Source organism: Monodon monoceros, unplaced genomic scaffold (genome assembly GCF_005190385.1).
Source record: "Monodon monoceros isolate NGI ecotype Baffin Bay Population unplaced genomic scaffold, NGI_Narwhal_1 Super_Scaffold_2, whole genome shotgun sequence".
Taxonomy (NCBI): Eukaryota; Metazoa; Chordata; class Mammalia; order Artiodactyla; family Monodontidae; genus Monodon; species Monodon monoceros.
The window spans coordinates 58323916-58343527 of NW_021703776.1; the positions used below are offsets into that span (position 1 = coordinate 58323916).

General features: G+C 41.0%; 1 protein-coding gene across 1 annotated transcript in view; it reads right to left on the reverse strand.

The window, feature by feature from the left end:
• Positions 1-19612, reverse strand: part of CPVL (carboxypeptidase vitellogenic like) — a 113674-nt gene that overhangs the window by 44758 nt on the left and 49304 nt on the right. The window contains exons 8-11 of the mRNA XM_029233214.1: positions 10417-10539; positions 9647-9778; positions 6387-6485; positions 4659-4832 (exon numbers count right to left, since the gene is read on the reverse strand). Coding sequence (XP_029089047.1) covers positions 4659-4832; positions 6387-6485; positions 9647-9778; positions 10417-10539 — 528 coding nt within the window. The remainder of the gene's footprint in view (positions 1-4658; positions 4833-6386; positions 6486-9646; positions 9779-10416; positions 10540-19612) is intronic.

Sequence of the window (19612 nt, forward strand, 5' to 3'; positions counted from 1 at the left end):
TATTTCTTCAGATATTGTTTCTGTTCCTTTCTCTCTTTTCTTTCTGGTATTCCCATTATGCGTATATTACATCTTTTATAGTTGTTCCACAGTTTTTGGATTTTCTGGTTTTGTTCAGTCTCTGTTCCCTTTGCTTTTCAGTTTTGGAAGTTTCTACTGTCATATCCTCAAGATCAGCAATTCTTTCCTCAGCCATGTAGTCTACTAAAGAGCCCATCAAAGGCATTCTTCATTTCTGTTACAGTTTTTGATTTCTAGCATTTCCTTTGTCATTCTTTCTTAGAATTTCCATATCTTTGCTTACATTATCCATCTATTATTGTATGTTGCCTACTTTTTCCACTGAAGCCCTTAGCATATTAATTATAGTTTGCAAAAATTCCTGGTCTGATAATTTCAACATCCCTGTCCTATCTGACTCTGGTTCTAATGCTCGTTCAGTCTTTTTAAAGTGTGGTTTTTGCCTTTTAGTATGCCTGGTAATTTTTTGTTGAAAGATGTACATGATGCACTGGATGGATACAGGGTACTGTGGTAAATAACCCTTTTGTAACATGGTGGTAAGATGTGGGGGATGGGAAGCATACTAGAGTCCTAGGATTAGGTCTCAGTCTTTTAGGAGCCTATGCCCCTGGACTGCGAACCTCACCAGTGCTTTGCAGTTGCTCCCCATCACCTCTTAGGTGGGACAACATAGTAAAGGCAGCTGGAATTGGGTGTTTCCTTTCCCCCACATGGAATTCTAGAGCTGAAGTTGAGTATTTCCCTTCCCACAGGTAGATCAGGCTCTGATAACCCCTCAGCGGGTTAGGCTGTGGTAAAATAGCTTTCTGAGGGCAGGCCTTGTTACAAAAAACAAAATGCTCTGGTGTATTTCAAGGTGGCTACTTTTACCTCCTCCTGCCATAAGCAGAAGGGATTTTTCACCAGTATTCACTGTGAAGACATTGCAGAACTCCTGGAGATAAACTACAAAAGTGGGGGCTTCCTCCCATGACTGGATTCCCCTGGAGCTTTTAAGTCTCAGGCTTATCCCCACTGAGCCTCCAGTAATTCATGAATTACAGCTCAGGTTTTCCTGTCCTGGCACTGGTTCTTGTGGAGGTTTCTGCTCATGGATTTCTGCTTAGAAAAGTGATTCTCTGTACCCACCTGTCGGTCTCTCCTGTTTGTGAAGTAGTTTGCCCTGTGATGACTTCACTTCTCTCACAGATCTAAGAGGAGTTGTTGCTTTTTCAGCTTGTTCAGCTTTTTACTTGTTGTTAGGACAGAATGGTAACTTCCAAGTTCCTGACATGCCAGACTGGAAACCAGAAGTCTGTCAAGTCTTTTTTACTTTTGTGTTTTCCATGGTTTTTTGTATAACTTTTGTATGTAGCAGGTGCTTAAAGGCTTCTGCTGAAATGTGTTGAACATCATTAGTAATAGCTTATATTTTCAAGCACTCTCTAAGCACCAGTCATTGTTTTAAGTGTTTTATCTACATAATCTATTTAAACCTCATAAGAACTCACCTGTAAGTACCATTATTATTCCCATTTCACAGATGAGGAAGCTGAAGCACAGAGTGTTTTAAGTATCCTTCCCCAAAGGAACATAGCCAGTGAATAGTGGAAACAGAATTCAAACTCAAAATGTCTAACGTGAGAACCCATGCTTATAACCACCATGTGCTATGGACCCAGGTAACTCCTAGAAATCATGATAATATTTAACCATGATCTGATTTAATCATGAATTCCAATAGTCCAACAGATTATTTCTCACTCTAGTTGTCCTGGAAACTGCTAAAATGATATTTCAATTTACCACCTAAATATTTGAAATTACTGAAAAGAGGATGATTTTGAGTACACATCCCCTGTAGGTCTTTACAAGAAAAGGATTATGTTTTCACATAGTCTGTACAGAAACTGATGTACTACACACTTGTTCTTTTAGTTCTATTAGTTTCCAGAAACTGATGAAGGTCTTCCTCAGCCCATCAGATATTCCACATGGCATAAAATGAATCTAGTACTAGAAAGAGACTTCCATGTTCCTATGAATAGAAGCATGTGCACTATTTTCTATGACAAATTACTACTGAGTCTTACATAAATACAACCTTGAGGGTACTAATGTTTTAAGCCAACCTAGATTGTTCTGATTCCACTGCATACACATTGAGGTTCACCACCATTAGCAGACAAGCCAAGGATAATCGCTGCCCTGTGGGCTATGCCAGCTGCAGCCATGGATATGCGGTCTGTTTCAGCAACAGCCACTTTTTGGTCTGCACTCAGACTGACTGCATACTTTGTTCTCTTTCTTTCTGGAAACATGGTTTATCTGCACCACTAATCTATTCTCTTTTTCTGACAACTGATTCAGAGTTTGAAAGTTTAGAAAACATTCTGATTTCATTGGAATTCATATTGATAGGTTTAGGATACATGGGAAACAGAAACAGATATGTTTAAATATCAAGATGCAGGCTCATCTTTAATCAGCATATTCTCCCTTATCAAGCAAGTGGACACTGTATGGCGATCAGCCAATACCAGGAGAGTTTACACCATCAGGTGAACTATATATCTCACGCTATCCTCACTTGGCTGAGAAAGCAATCATACTCTAGTTAAATGTATACAGTGAGAAAACCTATCTTGCAAGGGCACAGAAAAATATACATGGGAACTTCCTTATCTGCTCTCCACTCAAAAAAACCATTTTGCATTCCTTAATGTTACATTATAGCCCAGTGTTTACATCTTGAAAACATAAGTGCTAAGCTCTTTTTGGTTTAATAAATTTGTGGATAATAAATACCTGATGGATTATGAACAAGTTTATTAGGTATCTTTTTGATAGACCACTAATTTATAGAACTGAATTTTCATTCATTCATTCATTCATGTGTTACTGACATCTGCTCAAGGCTAGTGCTACGACTGACAGCCCACAATGGCAGTACAGTGTGCTAAGTGTGACCACAACAGCAGAGAGCACATGGTCTGAGACCTCAGAGAAGAGGACAACCTGAAGGTGCTCAGAGAAGGCTCCAAGCAGGCAAGCACTAAGGGCCACTACATTTCCCTGACAGAACCAAACACAAGAGTGGCTGAAATCCTGACCTCATCTAGTTAGGCCCTTTCTTGCCTACAAAGTAAGTATTTCATGAAGTTCTGCAGGTATATAATGGGTGTGTAGACTCTGCATGCCATTGGCCTTAGATTATTTTGAATAAAAGTTGTATGTCTAAGGCTTCCCTGGTGGCGCAGTGGTTGAGAGTCCACCTGCCAATGCAGGGGACGTGGGTTTGTGTCCCGGTCCGGGAAGATCTCACATGCTGCGGAGCAGCTAGGCCCGTGAGCCATGGCCGCTGAGCCTGCGCGTCCGGAGCCTGTGCTCTGCAAGGGGAGAGGCCACAACAGTGAGAGGCCCGTGTACCGCAAAAAAAAAAAAAAGTTGTATGTCTAGGATTCAAACTCTGTGTACTAGAGGCAGGATCAGAAAATAGGTCTTCTAGGTCGGGCATATTCTAAAACACAATCTAGTAAGGGTGTATTAGGTCAAGGGCTCCCTGGGTAGTACTGAAGGTTGTGCACTGAACAATCCCAAGAGACACTATTCCTAACATAGACATTGTTGAAATGTGTTTTCCTTATGTCAGAAAATGGCAGTAAAGAGTCTGGTTCAAATAAAAGCAGTATATTAGGACAATTTTTGGACAGACAGAAATGAAGTGTCTTGAGGAGAGGTTGCCTTTTGTCTGATTCATGTGTTGGTTACTGGTTGCCCTGTTTTTTGTTCATTCCAAACGTTTCTCTTGCCTCTGCCAGGAAACAGAGCAAAAGTGGATCACCTCTGGTGGTGATCTTCTCTATCATTAACACACTTATCCTGTTGAGCTACCCCCAGACCATGCCTAGGACATATGCTAACAGTCCTGGAGGATCAGAGGAGGAGGTGAGAAGAGAAATAAAGGGGAAAGAAATGCACAGGATGACTGCCTCCCTGTCACCTGCTCGTGGGGTCCTTCCCTCACAGTGAGAATTCGAGGGTCCACAGTTCCTTTGCTTGAACCTCTGGTAGTACCAGCAGCAAATCAGGCAGAACATCTCAGTCAGATAACACAGTGATTGACTTTACATGCCTCGAAACAGGGACCTTGTCTCATTCAACGCTTCAACCTGACAGACTAGCACAATGTTTGGCTTAAAGCCGGCCCTGAAGAAACTGTGATTGAGCAACGTCAATGAATGCAATTATCAAGCAAAAAGCATTTTTGGAATAACCAGTTGATTTCATTTATCCCTGACTTCATTGGGATTAACATAATAAAGCAAACAATAAGGGAAAATTGGCTTACACAAGGCCAGTCATCTTCTCGGCTCTGCTCTCCGTCTATTTTCAAGAAATGATGAGAGGTGTCATGGGCCAAAGAGAATTTCATTTTTAGGAACTTTTGGGGTAAAGTGATTTAATTAGAAGGAAAAAAATAAAACTTTTAATTCAAAGAAATCAAACAATGCAGCAGTTGTTACTTACATTTGTAAGATATCATAAAAGTAAAAAAAGGCAGGAGTCAAATTAAGAATAAAAGAAGGTCACTTCTGCTTTGGGTGATCTGAAAAGTTCCTAAAATAGACAGTAACTAAAGTTAAGTTTCTTACCTTATAATTATTCATGATTTCAGTTAACCATGGTTTCACTGACTTTACTGTATCTTCTCGCAAGTACTTTTCAACTTTGGATCCATCACTAAAAGCCTGGTTTCCCACGTGGATGGCTTGTCTCACTTGTGGGAGGGACAAAAATTTCCTGTAGTAACTTTGGTCCTCAGGTTCCTGGCATCAGAAAAATATTAGGGAAAACGAGTGGGTGGTGGGAACAGTACTCTGGGGAAAGCTTCAAATTTCTCCTAACATATATCACAATGAACAAGATGTGACACCACTATTAACTGGTCTCTTCCCTGAATATTTTAACTTGGGGGGTTGGGGAAATTCAGTTTTACCAAGCAAATCTGGATGACCTGATACTCTTGGAGCCAGTATCCAATTTGCAAATGCTGGATTTTTCCTTTTTGTAACAACAAAACTTTTGTGATCTGTAACTCCAATTAAAAAGCCCATTCAAGGCAAAAATCGGAAAAATGAAGAGGCGAGATTATCAAAATCAATTTGCTCCTTGTTGGAGGCTCTCGGAAAAGAAGGTGAAATGGACCACAAGGGGCCAGGGAGGTGATGTGGTGGATTAAAAGCTGAGGATTTCTTTTTCATGTTCTGCCATTTATTAAAACCACACACACAAAATAATCAGCTGACCATAATTTAAGGAGGAAAACATATCAAGTGTAAGAACAGATGATACCTTATGAAGGACATAAGACAAAAGAGAAGTTGTCCATGAGCCTTATTTTTTAAAAATACTGCATAAAAGTCTCTGTAAGATTCATTACGCTAAAAGAAAAAAAAAAGGAGTAAATGCTGTTTTTATACAGTTACAAAAGGATTAAAAAAAGAGTTTGAAATCAACAATTTTGTGAATCATCAGTATTTTTTGCTAACTGTGAATACATTCTCTTTGTAAAGAAAAAAAATTAATCACAAATTTTGCTTCTTTCTTGCCTAGCATATGTTTTTCTCTTGGTAGAATCTAAATCCAAAACCACAGGGTTGGCAAATTCCATTGAAATTAGCTTTATACTTTATTTACAAAATAGTTAATAAGTAAGGCAATTTTAAAAACAGAATGTATTGTCATATCCACTAGACATGGTTATACAAATCCAAATCCCCAGTCTGGCTCCCTCTATCTTATTTGATTAATTCTACCCAAAAGGCATCAAATTTTGGCCCACTTTTATGAAAGAAACTATTTGAATACTTTGAGAAATATTCCAGAGGGCTTGAAGTGAGGGCCGTACTGAATGCATGAAACATCTTAAGTTAAAAGTAAGACAAAGCAAATATTTTCATAAAGGCTTTGGCAGTTTGGGTTATCCAAGCTGTCTTAAGTACAGAACAAATAATGTGGGCATTTTCAAGAAACTCACTACAGGATTGGAGCTCTGGGACCTGATACCCAGAACTGCAATCCTGGCCTGTCTCCTTCACAAAAGAACTTCTGTATAACAAGCTCTAGTGGGGGGAAACTGTGTTAATCGGAGATTTTTTTTGAGTTATCTGGAATATCACACACTCTCAATGGTCAGATTATAATGTATACAACACTGGCAGGGTAAAAAATCCTATAGATTAGTATACCAAATAATGCAATAGAGTTTGGACATGTTTGTCTAGTGTAAAGTCAGCTCTCCTATTTCTTAAATTGGAGGAAGTTTGGTTTTGCCAAAAGTTTTAAGTAAACGCTATTATGTTTTTAAAAATTGTCATTACCGTGCACTGTAAAAGGTTGTAGTAATTAGAACATCCTGTAACATTCTGGAAGTAGGAAGGCTCGCTTATTAAGTCACCATCCAGTAGCTTATCCAGTAACTAGGTTGGGAGAGAGGGGAGAAAGGAAGGAGGAAAACATCAGGGTGGGTAAAAATATACAGGCATTTGTCATTTCATTTATTCAATAACTGTTTCATTCAACAACCACTTCCCACACATCTTCTCTGCGCTATAGACACTGTCCAAGGCATTGGGGAAACAGCAGTGAACAAGGCAGGCCAAAAATGCTCCCTCATAGGGCTTATGTTCTAGAGGGTACGATAAACAAGCATTCATAGGTAAAATATGCAGTGTATTAGAGAATGATAAGGGCTAAGGAGAAAACTAACAAGGAGAAGGGTATAGGAAGTGCCATGGGTGCCTGTGGGGTATGTGTGCCTGGGTGGTGGGTGTGGGGGACACTGCAGAGAGGAGGAAACGGGTCTCACTTAGAAGGTGGCATTTGAGTAAAGACCTGTTGGAAGGAAGGAAGCAAGCCCGGAAGACATCTAGGAAAAGAACTTTCCAAGTAGAGGAAACAGTGAGCCCAAAGGCCCCGACTGCGGGAGTGAGTCTTGTGGGGAAGGGTTACCATAACATGATAATTGACCACTCACCCACGTACGAGGAGACAGGGCAGAGGGTATGGACATACACCCAGGCGCTTGGAACTGGTGGAAGTTATCTTTCGACTGCTGACATTGAAAACCTGGTCATCAGCTGGAGGTGAGAGCAGTCAGCATAGTTGTGTGCTTTTCTCAGGTCATGTTGAGCTGCACAAAGGCAGGCATGGAGTGGTAGAGAGGGGCATCTAGCCAGGACTGTGGTTTGGCCAAAGGAGTTGGAGGAGGTGCAAAGGGGGGCCGTAGGTGGGGAATGTATGTAATGACTGAGCTTGGGTTTATGTTGGGTAATTAGAGAAATTAAGACCTGCAGGGGTAGGGGACCATGAAGAGGTAGTAGGATCCATGGACTGAAAGACAATGGGGTTGCAGGACTGTAATTCAGAGAAGTGAGCTGGGAGGAAGGGAGGTGGCAGCTGGGGGAAGACGTTTGAATCTGTTGAATCTGAGATTGTGGAGTGACTGCTGGCTTTTTTGCAGGGGGTAATGGGAATAAGCAGCTAAGGTAAAGAGAACAAGATCACTAAATGAGAGGAGACTAAGAAACTGAGGGACCAAGTATTAAAAAGATCATCCATGTGGAGACTTCAGTCACCAGAAATGATGACAAGAGTAATGCTGGAAAGTGACACTGAGGCAGGAGCCAAAATATTCAGAGAATGAGAAGGCGAACGCCAGGGGTGTGTGTCGGGAGAGAAGCTGATCCCTTCAGCTCCAACTTACCGCTCTTTTATTAACTAAATCATTTTAAGGGATCAGAACATCAAAAAGGCTTTATTATTTAGGCTTGAGATTCTGACATTTGTATTCTCTTGGGTTTCAGGATTTCTTGGAGTCTTGTATTGCATAACGTGAAACACATTTTACCACTACTTGATTACTTTCCTAAGTATCATTTCATCTATTTCCTGTGAAAAAGCAAAAGTCTTTTCATTTATCACACAAGATTTTGGACCAGTGGTCACAGAGACATTGCATACCTTCAAGAGTTTTTTTGTGGGGGGAGGGGTGGGGGGTTTCTCTAGTTTTTGATGAATCTGGTTTGGGAGAGACCTCATGGGTCATCTTGTCATTATCTCTGAATACACACAATATCTGAACTTTTCAACAGTTTCACTAATCCTGTGGACGCTTAGGCTGCTGGATCATGCACCACAGACATCTTTCTGCTTTCTTTATCCCTTTGAGTCTATCAAATATTCCTGCTCTTGACACTGCTTACGTTTGCTCTTGACATATGCTTCTTCAGAAACACATCAAATGTCTCACTTGCAGATGGGTCTCATGCAATGTAAAATCTCATACTAATTCTAAATTCTAAACGTTTAGTCCTTTTTACCCTTTCTGCCTACCACAGCAGACAGCCTAAAACCGGTCTTGAAAATGCTGTGATTGCAACTTGAAGAATGACCCAACATGTCCCTGATAAGATCCTTCTTCTTTCCTTCACATTCACAATTGCACAAGAAATTCTGAATCCACGCTCTGCAGCCGCATCAAGTGTCCCGGCACAGAAAGGGGAGCCCGCCAGGGTGCTGCGGGGTGGCTCGGGACTTCCTGAGTTCTCCTATTTACACAGCTTGCTGCTGTCAGAACTCACAACAAGGGCAGTCACTGCCCTGGCACCCTATTTGTAAAATGGAGCACAACTTTGTTACCCCACCCTTCTCCATAAGTTTGTATGTCTCCTGTTTTGATCTGAACCAGCTGACCTACAGCGCCTAAAAGACTATTAATACCAGGCCTCGGCCTTAATAATAACAATGCTGTTAGGTAAACTGTGACAGGCTGTGTTCCCAGTAACAAGATTAAAGGTCTCAAAATTCAGTCCTCACCTCATTTACTAATGTGTCAAACACACAGGCTCTATGGCAAAGGTGACAAAACCCCCCAAGGAAGATTGCTTACACATGATCTTTGTCTGCACTGGCCAAAAACCAAATGAGCAACAAACAAGACCCTCCTGCATCCTAATATTTAGTATAGTCTTACATTTTAAACAACCAAAAAAAAAAAAATAAAGGTTGAAGAATATAACTATGTTACTTGATCCTCAAATTTAATTTTAGGAGAGCGATGTGGCGATATTTACGAATGCCAATGGCTCTTTGTAAAAGTTTCAAGCGACCACCCTTTATACTCTTTGTTCCTGACACACAGGAACATGTGACATTTGTTACACTGTGGCCACTTCCCCAGCTGGAGCACTGTGTGTGGATATTACCCTCTGAAGGGTTTAAAGCACATGTGGAAGCATATGCATCCACTTTCCAGGTTGCCTTTCTTCTGATTTCTTTATGGTAGGGATGCCTTGAGGGCCTACACAGCATTTCAAGAAATCAAAACAGTTAATGAAAGACACAGTTAGATAAACACCCCGAGGTGATCTCAGGTTTAAAATATGGTCGAAGTAAATTCAAAGAAACCCAGATGGCTCTTTTCTTCCTTACGAGCCCACTGTCTCGCCTCCTGATCTCCGGACGGCACCAAGGAAACACCTTTGCTAACAACAAAGAGCCAGGCCAGGCACCGCAGTGCTTCCGGGACCTTCTCAGATGGTGCTCATTGCGCCAGGGCAGCGCAGGCCACAGAACTCACTTCAAAGGCCTGAGACCACTTCTCCTCCTGGATGTATTTCACGCACTCATCGCACTGCTTCTGGAAGTACTTTCTCTGCTTCTCATCCAACAAGCCAATTTGGAACAGGAATGGTGCATAGCCCTGTATGATCTGAGGAGAAAAGAAGCAAACACAGACGCTGCATGGAGAGAGAGGGATGTGAGGGAAGCCCATCTGCTTGTGAAATAACCCTTTGTAACTTCTCAATTAGTGGAGCAGGACAACACACAAACATATACACACACACCCCCCGCACAAACATAGACGTACAACACACACAATGCATACACAACACAAAATACACCACACAAACACACATACATAAGACATACACACGACACACACATACACACACACACACACACACACACACCACACACAATTCGTGTATAACACACAAATATACCACACATACACACAAAACATACACAAACACACACCACATAACCACACAAACACTCATACAACACACATGTACACAAAATACACACAAACACACCAAGCACAGGTACACACACTTGTACATACACACACTGATGCACTCATAGCCAATGTAGGCTGACATATAGTAAGTTGACACTGTAAAACATTTGGTAAAAATTAGAAGATTTAAATCATTAGAAAGTCAACTGAGCAACAGTATTTCCCTTGACGAAGTTAGGTCTGTAGGGTAAGAGGAGCCTCCATCTGATTAAAGGGTATTCACTCTCCTTAAGGAACAAAATGGAAAGGAAAAAAGAGCCACCTACTGACTCGGGATCAGAATACGCGTCTCCAAGAGCAATTCCCTTCAGGTTGATCTTCATGGTCATCACAGGGTTGAGCATGTGGATGTAGTGGGCGATGGCTGGCACGTATTTCCCCGCGTAAGACTGAGAAGGGTAGACGTTAAAATGAACCATCACAAATCAATGCTACTAAAATGAGGTGTTTTTGCAAATTTAAATCACAATAAAACAGTCAGTATTTCCACAAGACACATGTATTTCTTAACCTCGCATTGCAAATTTGACAATAGCACGGAGCTCTGTCCCTTCCTTCTTTTGTCATCCCAAATAGCATGGAGTGACATGCAGGTCACAGGTTAGGAGCGCAAAAAAATAATAAGTGAACGTGTCCTAAGTGAACATTCTAATTTCCTTCCAAAAGAAAGAACATGGACACCAGTGAACACAATTCTGCCACCCTTAGGGTTTTCCTTACCAGAAAGTTCCATTGCAAGCTTTATTTTAAAAAAAAAAATCCCAAGGCCAAAATTAAGATTTCAAAATCTGCACAATGATGCCAAAATTTGAAATCAACATGTATTAAAGGAAGAGGAAAAGGATAAATAATATTTATTGGCCACTAAAATGGTCACTTGAACTTACCTCTGTTTCCAACCTTTTCCAATACAAGGCTCTTTTTCAATTTCAAAATAGTTTGCTGACACAAACATGATAATACTGCTTTTAGATTATGCTGAAAAGAGCCACTATTGGTTCAGTAATATTTAAAAATAGTTCTGTGTTTCTTCCATTAAAAAGTTGCCTTCCTGACATCTCCACTTGTATGTCTAATGTTAAACTTCCTATGTTCAAAACGAAGCTCCAATCCCCAAGCCCTCCTTGCAGCCTCCGTTTCCATGAATGTAAACTCTGTTCTTCTAACTGCTCAGGCCGAAAATCCTGGTGCCACTGTTTATCTCTTTGACTCACACCTCGTGAAAAGTCCATTAGTGAATCTCATCAACTCTACCTATTCTATCAAAACACATCCGGAATCCAGTGTCTTTGCACACACCCCCTTTATCACCTTGCTCCAGGTACCATCATCTCTCGCCTGGATTCTTGCAGCAGCCTCCTCAGTGGGCCTCTGTTTTTGCTCTTACCCTCATCCAGTCTAATTTCAAGACAGTGGTCTGTTAAATTAGATCATGCCACTCCTCTGCTCAAATCCTCTAATGACTTCCCATCTCTCTCAAAGCAAAAGTGAAGTGCTTTTTCTGGGGCATAAGGGCTGACATGATCTGGTCACTTCACTCACATTACCCCCTACTATCCTCTTGCTCATTCCTCTCCAGCCTCTCTCAGACCAAATCATAATTGTGATCTGTACTGTTCCTCCCCTTGCATTAGCTCTTTCTGTCCCTGGAATGTTCTTCCCCAGATATCCATATGGTTAACTCCCTCACTTCCTTCAGTGAGGCTTTCTGAGGGTTGCCCTCCATGGCCACCCTATCAAAGATTTTAACACCCCTTTTTTGATATTTTATATTCCCCTTCTCTCCTCTTTCGTCTTAATCTTTATCACTCTCCAACAAACTTTTACTTTTTACCTTGTGTATTGTTATTCCCCTGCCCACACTAGAATAGAAGATCCACAGACACAGGGATATCTGTCTGTTTTGTTTATTAGTGTATCCCCTGTACCTGATGCTGTTTGTTAGTGCTCAATAAACAGCTGCTCAATGAATGAATCTTGAATTAGCCTACATGCATTTGAAAAACAGCAATGCACATATATTCTAGATAGACTAGATGCATTATGTGGGTACCTATGGATCTGCAGAACTTTCACAATATGTCCAAGGCTCTCCAGGGCCCTGAAGTTCAAAGACTGGGAATTCTGGAGAGCTCTCATTTTTTCCGTGCCATAATCGTATGCTGCGGTTATCATTATTCCCATTTCAATGTAAGGACATTGGGGCTCAGAGAGGTTAAGTGATAGAGTCAGAATTAAACCTGGTCTGACCTACTCCAAATCCTAAACCCCTTCCAAATTATGGTGGAAGAACTTAATTGACATAACTCACACAAGATCCCTTCACTGATGCACTCCTCTTGTGCAATAATAATTATTTAGGCAAACTATTAAATCAAAGCAGCTTATCCATTCATACGACTACTTTTTAGCTTCCATGTCTGAAATTTGCTTTGTTGTATAACTTTGCTATATTCTCCTTTTAGGGACAGTACGTGAACATTTATCAAGTAAAATTTCTGTAAATTGACCAAAAAGCAAATTCTCTTGACTAATCATTTCACTGGTACAGATGTATTATATAATCTTCATTCAATGATGGTTTATTGGGCAACTGTTCTGTCAAAGGTATCATAACAGATACTTGAGTAGACACAAAAATGAATAAAGCACAAAACTTGTAAAGATCACAATATCTTTTAAAAATACATTATGGAAAACTTGACTCAAATGTGATAAGGCAAAGTCTACCATTTCATGGCTTATTATTTCCACAATGTGTACAATAGCCAGCACATAGTAGGTACATAAAAACATAGCTGATAAATGAATGACTAATCTGACATTATTTCTAAACATGTTTTCTCTATTGGAAATCAGTACAAATGCTTAAAAAGTACACCTTCCAGTGATGCTAGCACTCAAGTTGTCTTGTTATAAGACCTAGCAACAAAACACCTCCCTTGACTTTTTCAGAGATAGAAGGGTATGTACTTTATAGGTAGTGATGACAAACTTAGGCTAAAACAGTCACATTTTTATGGCACCTTCCTCCTTGCGACAATCATATGTATCTGGGATTCAGGCAGGAGATTAAAAAGGAACACCCACTCAATCTGAGCATCCACCATAAACAGATTATTTCACCTACTTTAATTCGAGCCAATGTAAAGTTAACATAATCTTCCTATATTTTAAAATGATGAAAACAAAGGTCTGTGTGTTTCACATGCCCACCTGGAATTCTGTCCGGGCTTGGCTGCCTGCACGCTTCCAATTTCTCATATCAAATCACATTTCAGTCAAGGGTCCTGGATAGACTATGGATCTCTGGTCCCCCAACCTGGGACCCACACTTGGATTTATCCACTGCACACTTGCTAAGTGGACCATTTAGGAAAATGAGACAGTGAGATGGGTAGTTCTATAACCACATCCAAAACAGATTCCTCAATGTTCAGTCTACATCTACTAACCTAACAGTGATGATGTTTACCTTGGTTTTGGCTTTCTAATGACTATCACACACTTCCTTGCCCTGTGTCAGTGTGACAAATCCTTCACTGCCGTTTTCATTAATCATTCCACTGGTTGAGCGACTCAGGCTGTCACACAGTAGACAATTATAGGATTATTTTATGGAAAACAGACACCGAAACATTACAATGAAATTTCAATTATTTTCACTCTCCTTGTTGAGACACATTTCTTTTTTCTTCAAGATGAGATTTGTTTACTCTTCCTGAACCATTTGTTTCTCGATTTAATGATTCTCTGACCACCACGAGCACTTTAAAAGACAACCAGACAATAAATCGAGTATGTTTGATTTTACCCAGTTTTCCCTTTTCCGGATATGTTTTAAATAGAATAGAATGTCAGACTCTGGGGGGAGAAGTTAGGTGTGGCTGTCTGATGGATCAGAAATGGACTATATGGCCCTTAGGACTTATAATTGTGATCCTGTAATTTTATGAACTCTTGTTTCTTTTGTTCTGAGTTCTGACCATAACAACAACTAAAGCAATGACAACCACAACTATTAGCCCTGTGGTTTCTCTGATCTCTGGCTGGGGTTCACCAATGTGGTCAGCAGCTGGCCAACGAAGCTCCTGAAGTCTGTGAATTAACGCTAACCTTCTACCCTCAGATCAGACACTGGCCTCAAACAAGCTCTGAACAGCATCAAAGCAATTATAAAAGGAAAGAGGAAAAGTGTATCCAGAAACTGTGTGAACACATACTATTTTAGAATTCAGCAGTGACCTTCAAGTGAGGAACTCAGTCAGACAAATATATTTAACTAACATAATAATTCAATCTAGATTAGCAATCAACACGTCAGGATTTTAGTTTGCCCTTAGTAATTATTCCTTTCCAATATTTAAAGAAGCTGCAATTTCCAACACTACTCTTGTATGGCTCCTTTGCCCCACGGTGACCATATTTTGAGCTCACCTCTGACAAGAAGGGCCAGAGCCATTAGGGTATGTTTGTATGAGCTTAAAGAAGCAGTAAACCTCCAGTTTTCCTCTGACATCAGAAGGATCTCAGAATTCAGCTCTCAAACTTTTATTTCCCCCGAGAGAAAAAAGGTCTCAACATCAGAGTTGAATAGTGTTTTTGAATCTTGGTTTGCAATCTTTCTGTGTTCTTACATGATGTTTGGAACAGCCTAATGGAAATCACGTTAGGAGCATATTGTACTTGTAAAAATAGTCTAGAGAGAATGTAATACTTGGTTAATTATCCAGATGTGTAAAAGCAAAATGAAACTGGACTTAAAGAAACTTGTAATTGTGTATTCCATCTGAATCTCTCCCTTCTTACATGTTTCAACAACATTCATAGCCGACTTACTGTACCCCTGCCACCCGGTTACTTTTAAGGGAGTCAAAAAATCCATATCGAAAATCAAGCTTCAATCAGCTCCTCCAGAAGAAACAAAATCGTGTCAGAGAATAATATTATAATGGAAACAATGTCCTCTTACAGAAATATCACATATGTTAGCAGTTACTATTGTTTAAGCTACTCTTGGTCGTCTGCATTTCTTACTGAAGTTTAGTTTAAAAAAAAAAAAAAGTAGATGCAGCTACATTCACTCTCTGACTTGCTTCTAAATATATCTTTTACGGTAAAACTTGCAGAACCTTTATCAGTGATAATGAGCAATGGCCTTTGAACCTGGTTACCAAGTGTCACTATTCATTGGCCCTAGCTCCTCACCTCTGCCTGGAAGTGGAAAAAGGGAGTTGTCATCCTCGACAATGGCATGTCAAGGATGGTCAGGGTCATTCTATGTCCGTTTCCCTGCTCTGCCCCCAAACCCCCAGCCACTCCAGCTAGAATGAATGTCTCTGAAGAGTTCACTTCGGGGCTGGTGAGAACTCTTCCATGTCTTCCGGGAGGAAACCAGGTGGGCTGCCCTTCTGGAGAGAGTCACATCGGTGTCATGTCCTCTAGCTGTCCCCAAACACAGACTATGGTGGAACCAGCCCCATGTACAGGGGTGGCCAGAGTGAATAGGGGGATATGCTTTGAAGAGAATTTCATACACACGTTGAAAACTACAAAACTTGGTGAAAAGCCTAAGTTTAACGGAGTCACACAGGACACAGCAGCCAAGAGGACAGGATTAAGCTAGGGTGACCCTGACTTCATCTAGCCTTGGGGTAGAATCTTACTTCACTTGGCACCATTATTGCTTCTGAGGAGAGAAGAGGTGTGGCCTTAACACAGCCAGTTCAGAAAATTAATGAATGGAGAAAACTGGAGCTTTGGTACTGTGGTAATCTCCACAGCTTCCTAGACATTGCTAGACCATGTGTCATCTAATTTCAAGACCACACTGCTGTGATTTAAAAAAAAAAAAAAAAGGCTTCTAACGAGAATATGACTTTACCTAAACATCTATTTCTCTTGACTATGAGCTTAAAAAGAAATGTAGAATCTACAGGAATACACATATGAGAAAAACATTTTGATGTGTATCCAACTTTTAGTCACATAAATTTATGCAAAAGTATGTACGGCCTTTCAAATATGTTCTTATTTCGTTTTGAGATGATGCTTCTTTAAAAATTAATTCCATCAGTGACAAACATACGTGAAAAGGATGTACCTCACCTCCCCCCAACTCTAACTTCAGTGCCAGTTTTGGAGAAATTCATACCCAGCTTGAAGCCAGGTGACTTGAACAGATGAATAAACCCTTTTGTTTAGAGATTACAGTTAATTTGACTTTTAAATAAAGAGTGTGAATATACTGGGCCACAGTCAACAAACTGAGTCCTTCACTTGCTCACTATAGATAGAACTCAGAAGGTTGAAGCTGCGTAATAGATATAATTTAGCATCTCTGGTCCCCAGCCTAGACATCTCATCCAATTGGGTACTATTTGTGTTGCCATGCCACTTGGTCCAGCATAGTAGCTCACTTCAGACAAAGCTTATATTGACGTCTGATTTACTCATATTCTTTTCCACGTAACCAGAGAATCAGCAAATATGTGTTGATTTGACTTAGGTACGCTATCCAAAAGCCCAAGGCCCAATTTTGCAAACATTTCCATATGCCCCTGTTCAGTTCTCCAGGTTGCAGCGTAAACCTTGACTTTTCTAATATTAAATTCATTAAATAGTCACAAATCCGTTTTCAATTCTAAAAGAAAATATTGGCAAGTCAGAGGAACATAACTGAAAATAGACATCTGTCATGAGCTCAAGAGTTAAACCAGCTCAAATGTCATCTAGTCATATTCAGCAAGTTCCAAGCTTGGAGAAAGAATTACATTCCAAGGACTTCAAGCCTTTATATCACTTGAAACTTCCATTTACTCCATAAAACTTGATGATCAAAAGACAGAAATATCCAAGAAGCTAGAGAACTTCTTTTCTGTTTGTATAAGGTTAGTAACCCTTAGAGATTATGTACAAAATATGTAAGGGATGTCCGACTCCTTTGTACAGACAGTGGGTCTATTCTGTGGGAAAAGGCAAGTCTTGGAAACAGTGCAGTTTTGAGGAGCCAGGCTCCAGAGAGCATCTTCACGAAGCGGGTTACCATCCTTAGCCCATCCTGTGACTACAGTCTTTGGGTGATGGAGTCTGGCTGCTTAGGTTCCAATCTTGGCTGGGTGAGCTTGTAAAGCCTACATGACCTCTCTAAGCCTCAGTCATCTCAACTGTAAAATGGGGATGATAATAACAGTGCCCGCTTCATAAGGCAGCTGTGACGATTAAACAAGGTAATGCATGAAACACTGCTTAGCATCATGCCTGTCATATGATCCACTCTCAATAAACATTCTCAAATAAGATCTACAAATAAAACAAGGGGACTAGATACGTTTGAAGGCATCCTTCTAATCACCAAATTTAATGATCATAAGCCTGGACTAATAAGATAAAGGTATGGCCTACATAAAACAATTATAGGCCTATAGTTAGGGTAGTTCTCCCTTCCCACCCCTTCACAGGTATGTCAGTGCGTGAAGTTCCCCTATTACAAGTATCTTTCTATGGTTAGGCCCTGTCCTCTATTCAAGGACAAGTATGTTGGAAGTACATTTAATTGATCAGATTCTCTCTAATGGATAGTGAGCTGGTAACAAGTCAGAATGAGGGAGAGAAACAGTACAATCATGATGGGGATGGAAGAAGCATGGGAGAAATAGGACCTGAGCACAGCACAGCCAAGGAAAGGAAGGCCTTGGGTGGCAGGCAGGGCACTGGATGACCCTGGAAAATAAGGGAGTAGAAAGGAGGTTCCCAGGGCCTGGGGTACAGTACAGGGAGAGAAGAGCCATGAAAAGAGATGTAAAACAGCCAAAGAGAAATATCATTGATATTTTTATTTTATCTGGCAAATGCCTTGTGTGAAGCCACCCTATAACATCCATTCAGCACTGTGCCTGGTATTGTATGAAACAAATGAAACAAACCTGGCTCTCACCTCCTGGGAGCCTGCCACCAGAACCCAGGACCATGACGATTTCAATAAAGAAATCAGGGGCTTCCCTGGTGGCGCAGTGGTTGAGAGTCCACCTGCCGATGCGCAGGTTCGTGCCCCGGTCCGGGAAGATCCCACATGCCGCGGGGCAGTTGGGCCCGTGAGCCATGGCCGCTGAGCCTGCACGTCCGGAGCCTGTGCTCCACAACGGGAGAGGCCACAGCAGTGAGGGGCCCGCGTACCGCAAAAAAAAAAAAAAAAAAAAAAGAAAAAAAAAAAGAAATCAGACTCTGTGAGCCCAGCAGGACTTCACTCATGCAGATGAAGATAAAGTATCCTATTAAGCTCACTAATTTTTAAATAGCCTCAAAGTTTTGCCTCAGATTCAGCCTTCGAATTAATCACGGTTGCAAAACTGCTTCTAAGGAAAGTAGGCCTCTCCTGCTGATCGGGAGATGCCCAGTTTTAACCACATGCCCTGCCAGTTTGGAAGCGCTCCCACCCATTGGCACAAACGCCTCTACACGCTAAATCTTTCCCATGAGTGGACAGAAAGCCACAGGCTCAGAGGCCAGTGGGCAGACCCCTCCCTACCGTCACCTCCCTGCCTTCCAGCGCCAGGGCTGTTGTGCTTTAAGTTTTAGCTGGGCCCATGTACACTTGAGTGGATCCTAAAGAGTGTCTGTACCTCAAGAAAAAGAGCAATCTCACTAATAGTTACTGGCTTGGAAAGGATAACACTTAGGAAGAAAGTTAATTATATGAATTAAATGCAGCTTGTTTCTCTTTTTGAAGTACATTTTTTTCATGCCTTGAGGAGGGTGATTTATAGACACATTTGTCTCTCTTTAGAGAAAATTAATTCCAGTTGGTGTTCTGGGCAGAAATGGAGAGAAGGGAAGGAGACAAAGCAGTTCTTCCTTCTCCGCTGCCCCAACTGCAGGTCTGCACTATGCCTTGCTGTGGCCTCGCATGGTCCACACGGCAGGGGCGAAGGGCCTGGATCGGTCCCCACACATTTTGCTACCATCCAAAACTTCTAAGCTCCACCATCATTTTCTGATGGAGCAAACAATTTCTTTTAAAGATGATTTCAAAATAAGAGGGGAGACAATGCCATACCCCAAGAACAAGTGAGCAGAGCCTTGTAAACATCTCAGCCCCTGTTTACATGCATTAGGCCATATGCTTTGGAGCCATAATATTTTAATCCAGCTTTTCAACATGAATGGTAATAATAGTCATCATATGCTGGGTACTCACCACAGCCAGTCACTCTGCTAAATATTTGAGGAGGATTATCTAATTAAATGCTCAAAACAACCCCATGCAGTAGGTACTGTTATTACTTCCAGACTCCCTTACACCAAAGTTAGGGCGCTGAACAGCTGTTCCAGCCCCTTTGAGCACCAGGCTACCCTCATTCATAGCACACAAATGTGGAGGATATTTAGGTCTAGTACCTTTGCAATCAAAAGCAGAAAACCATTTCTGAGTTTATGCATTTGTTTTCCAAGAACAATTCTACA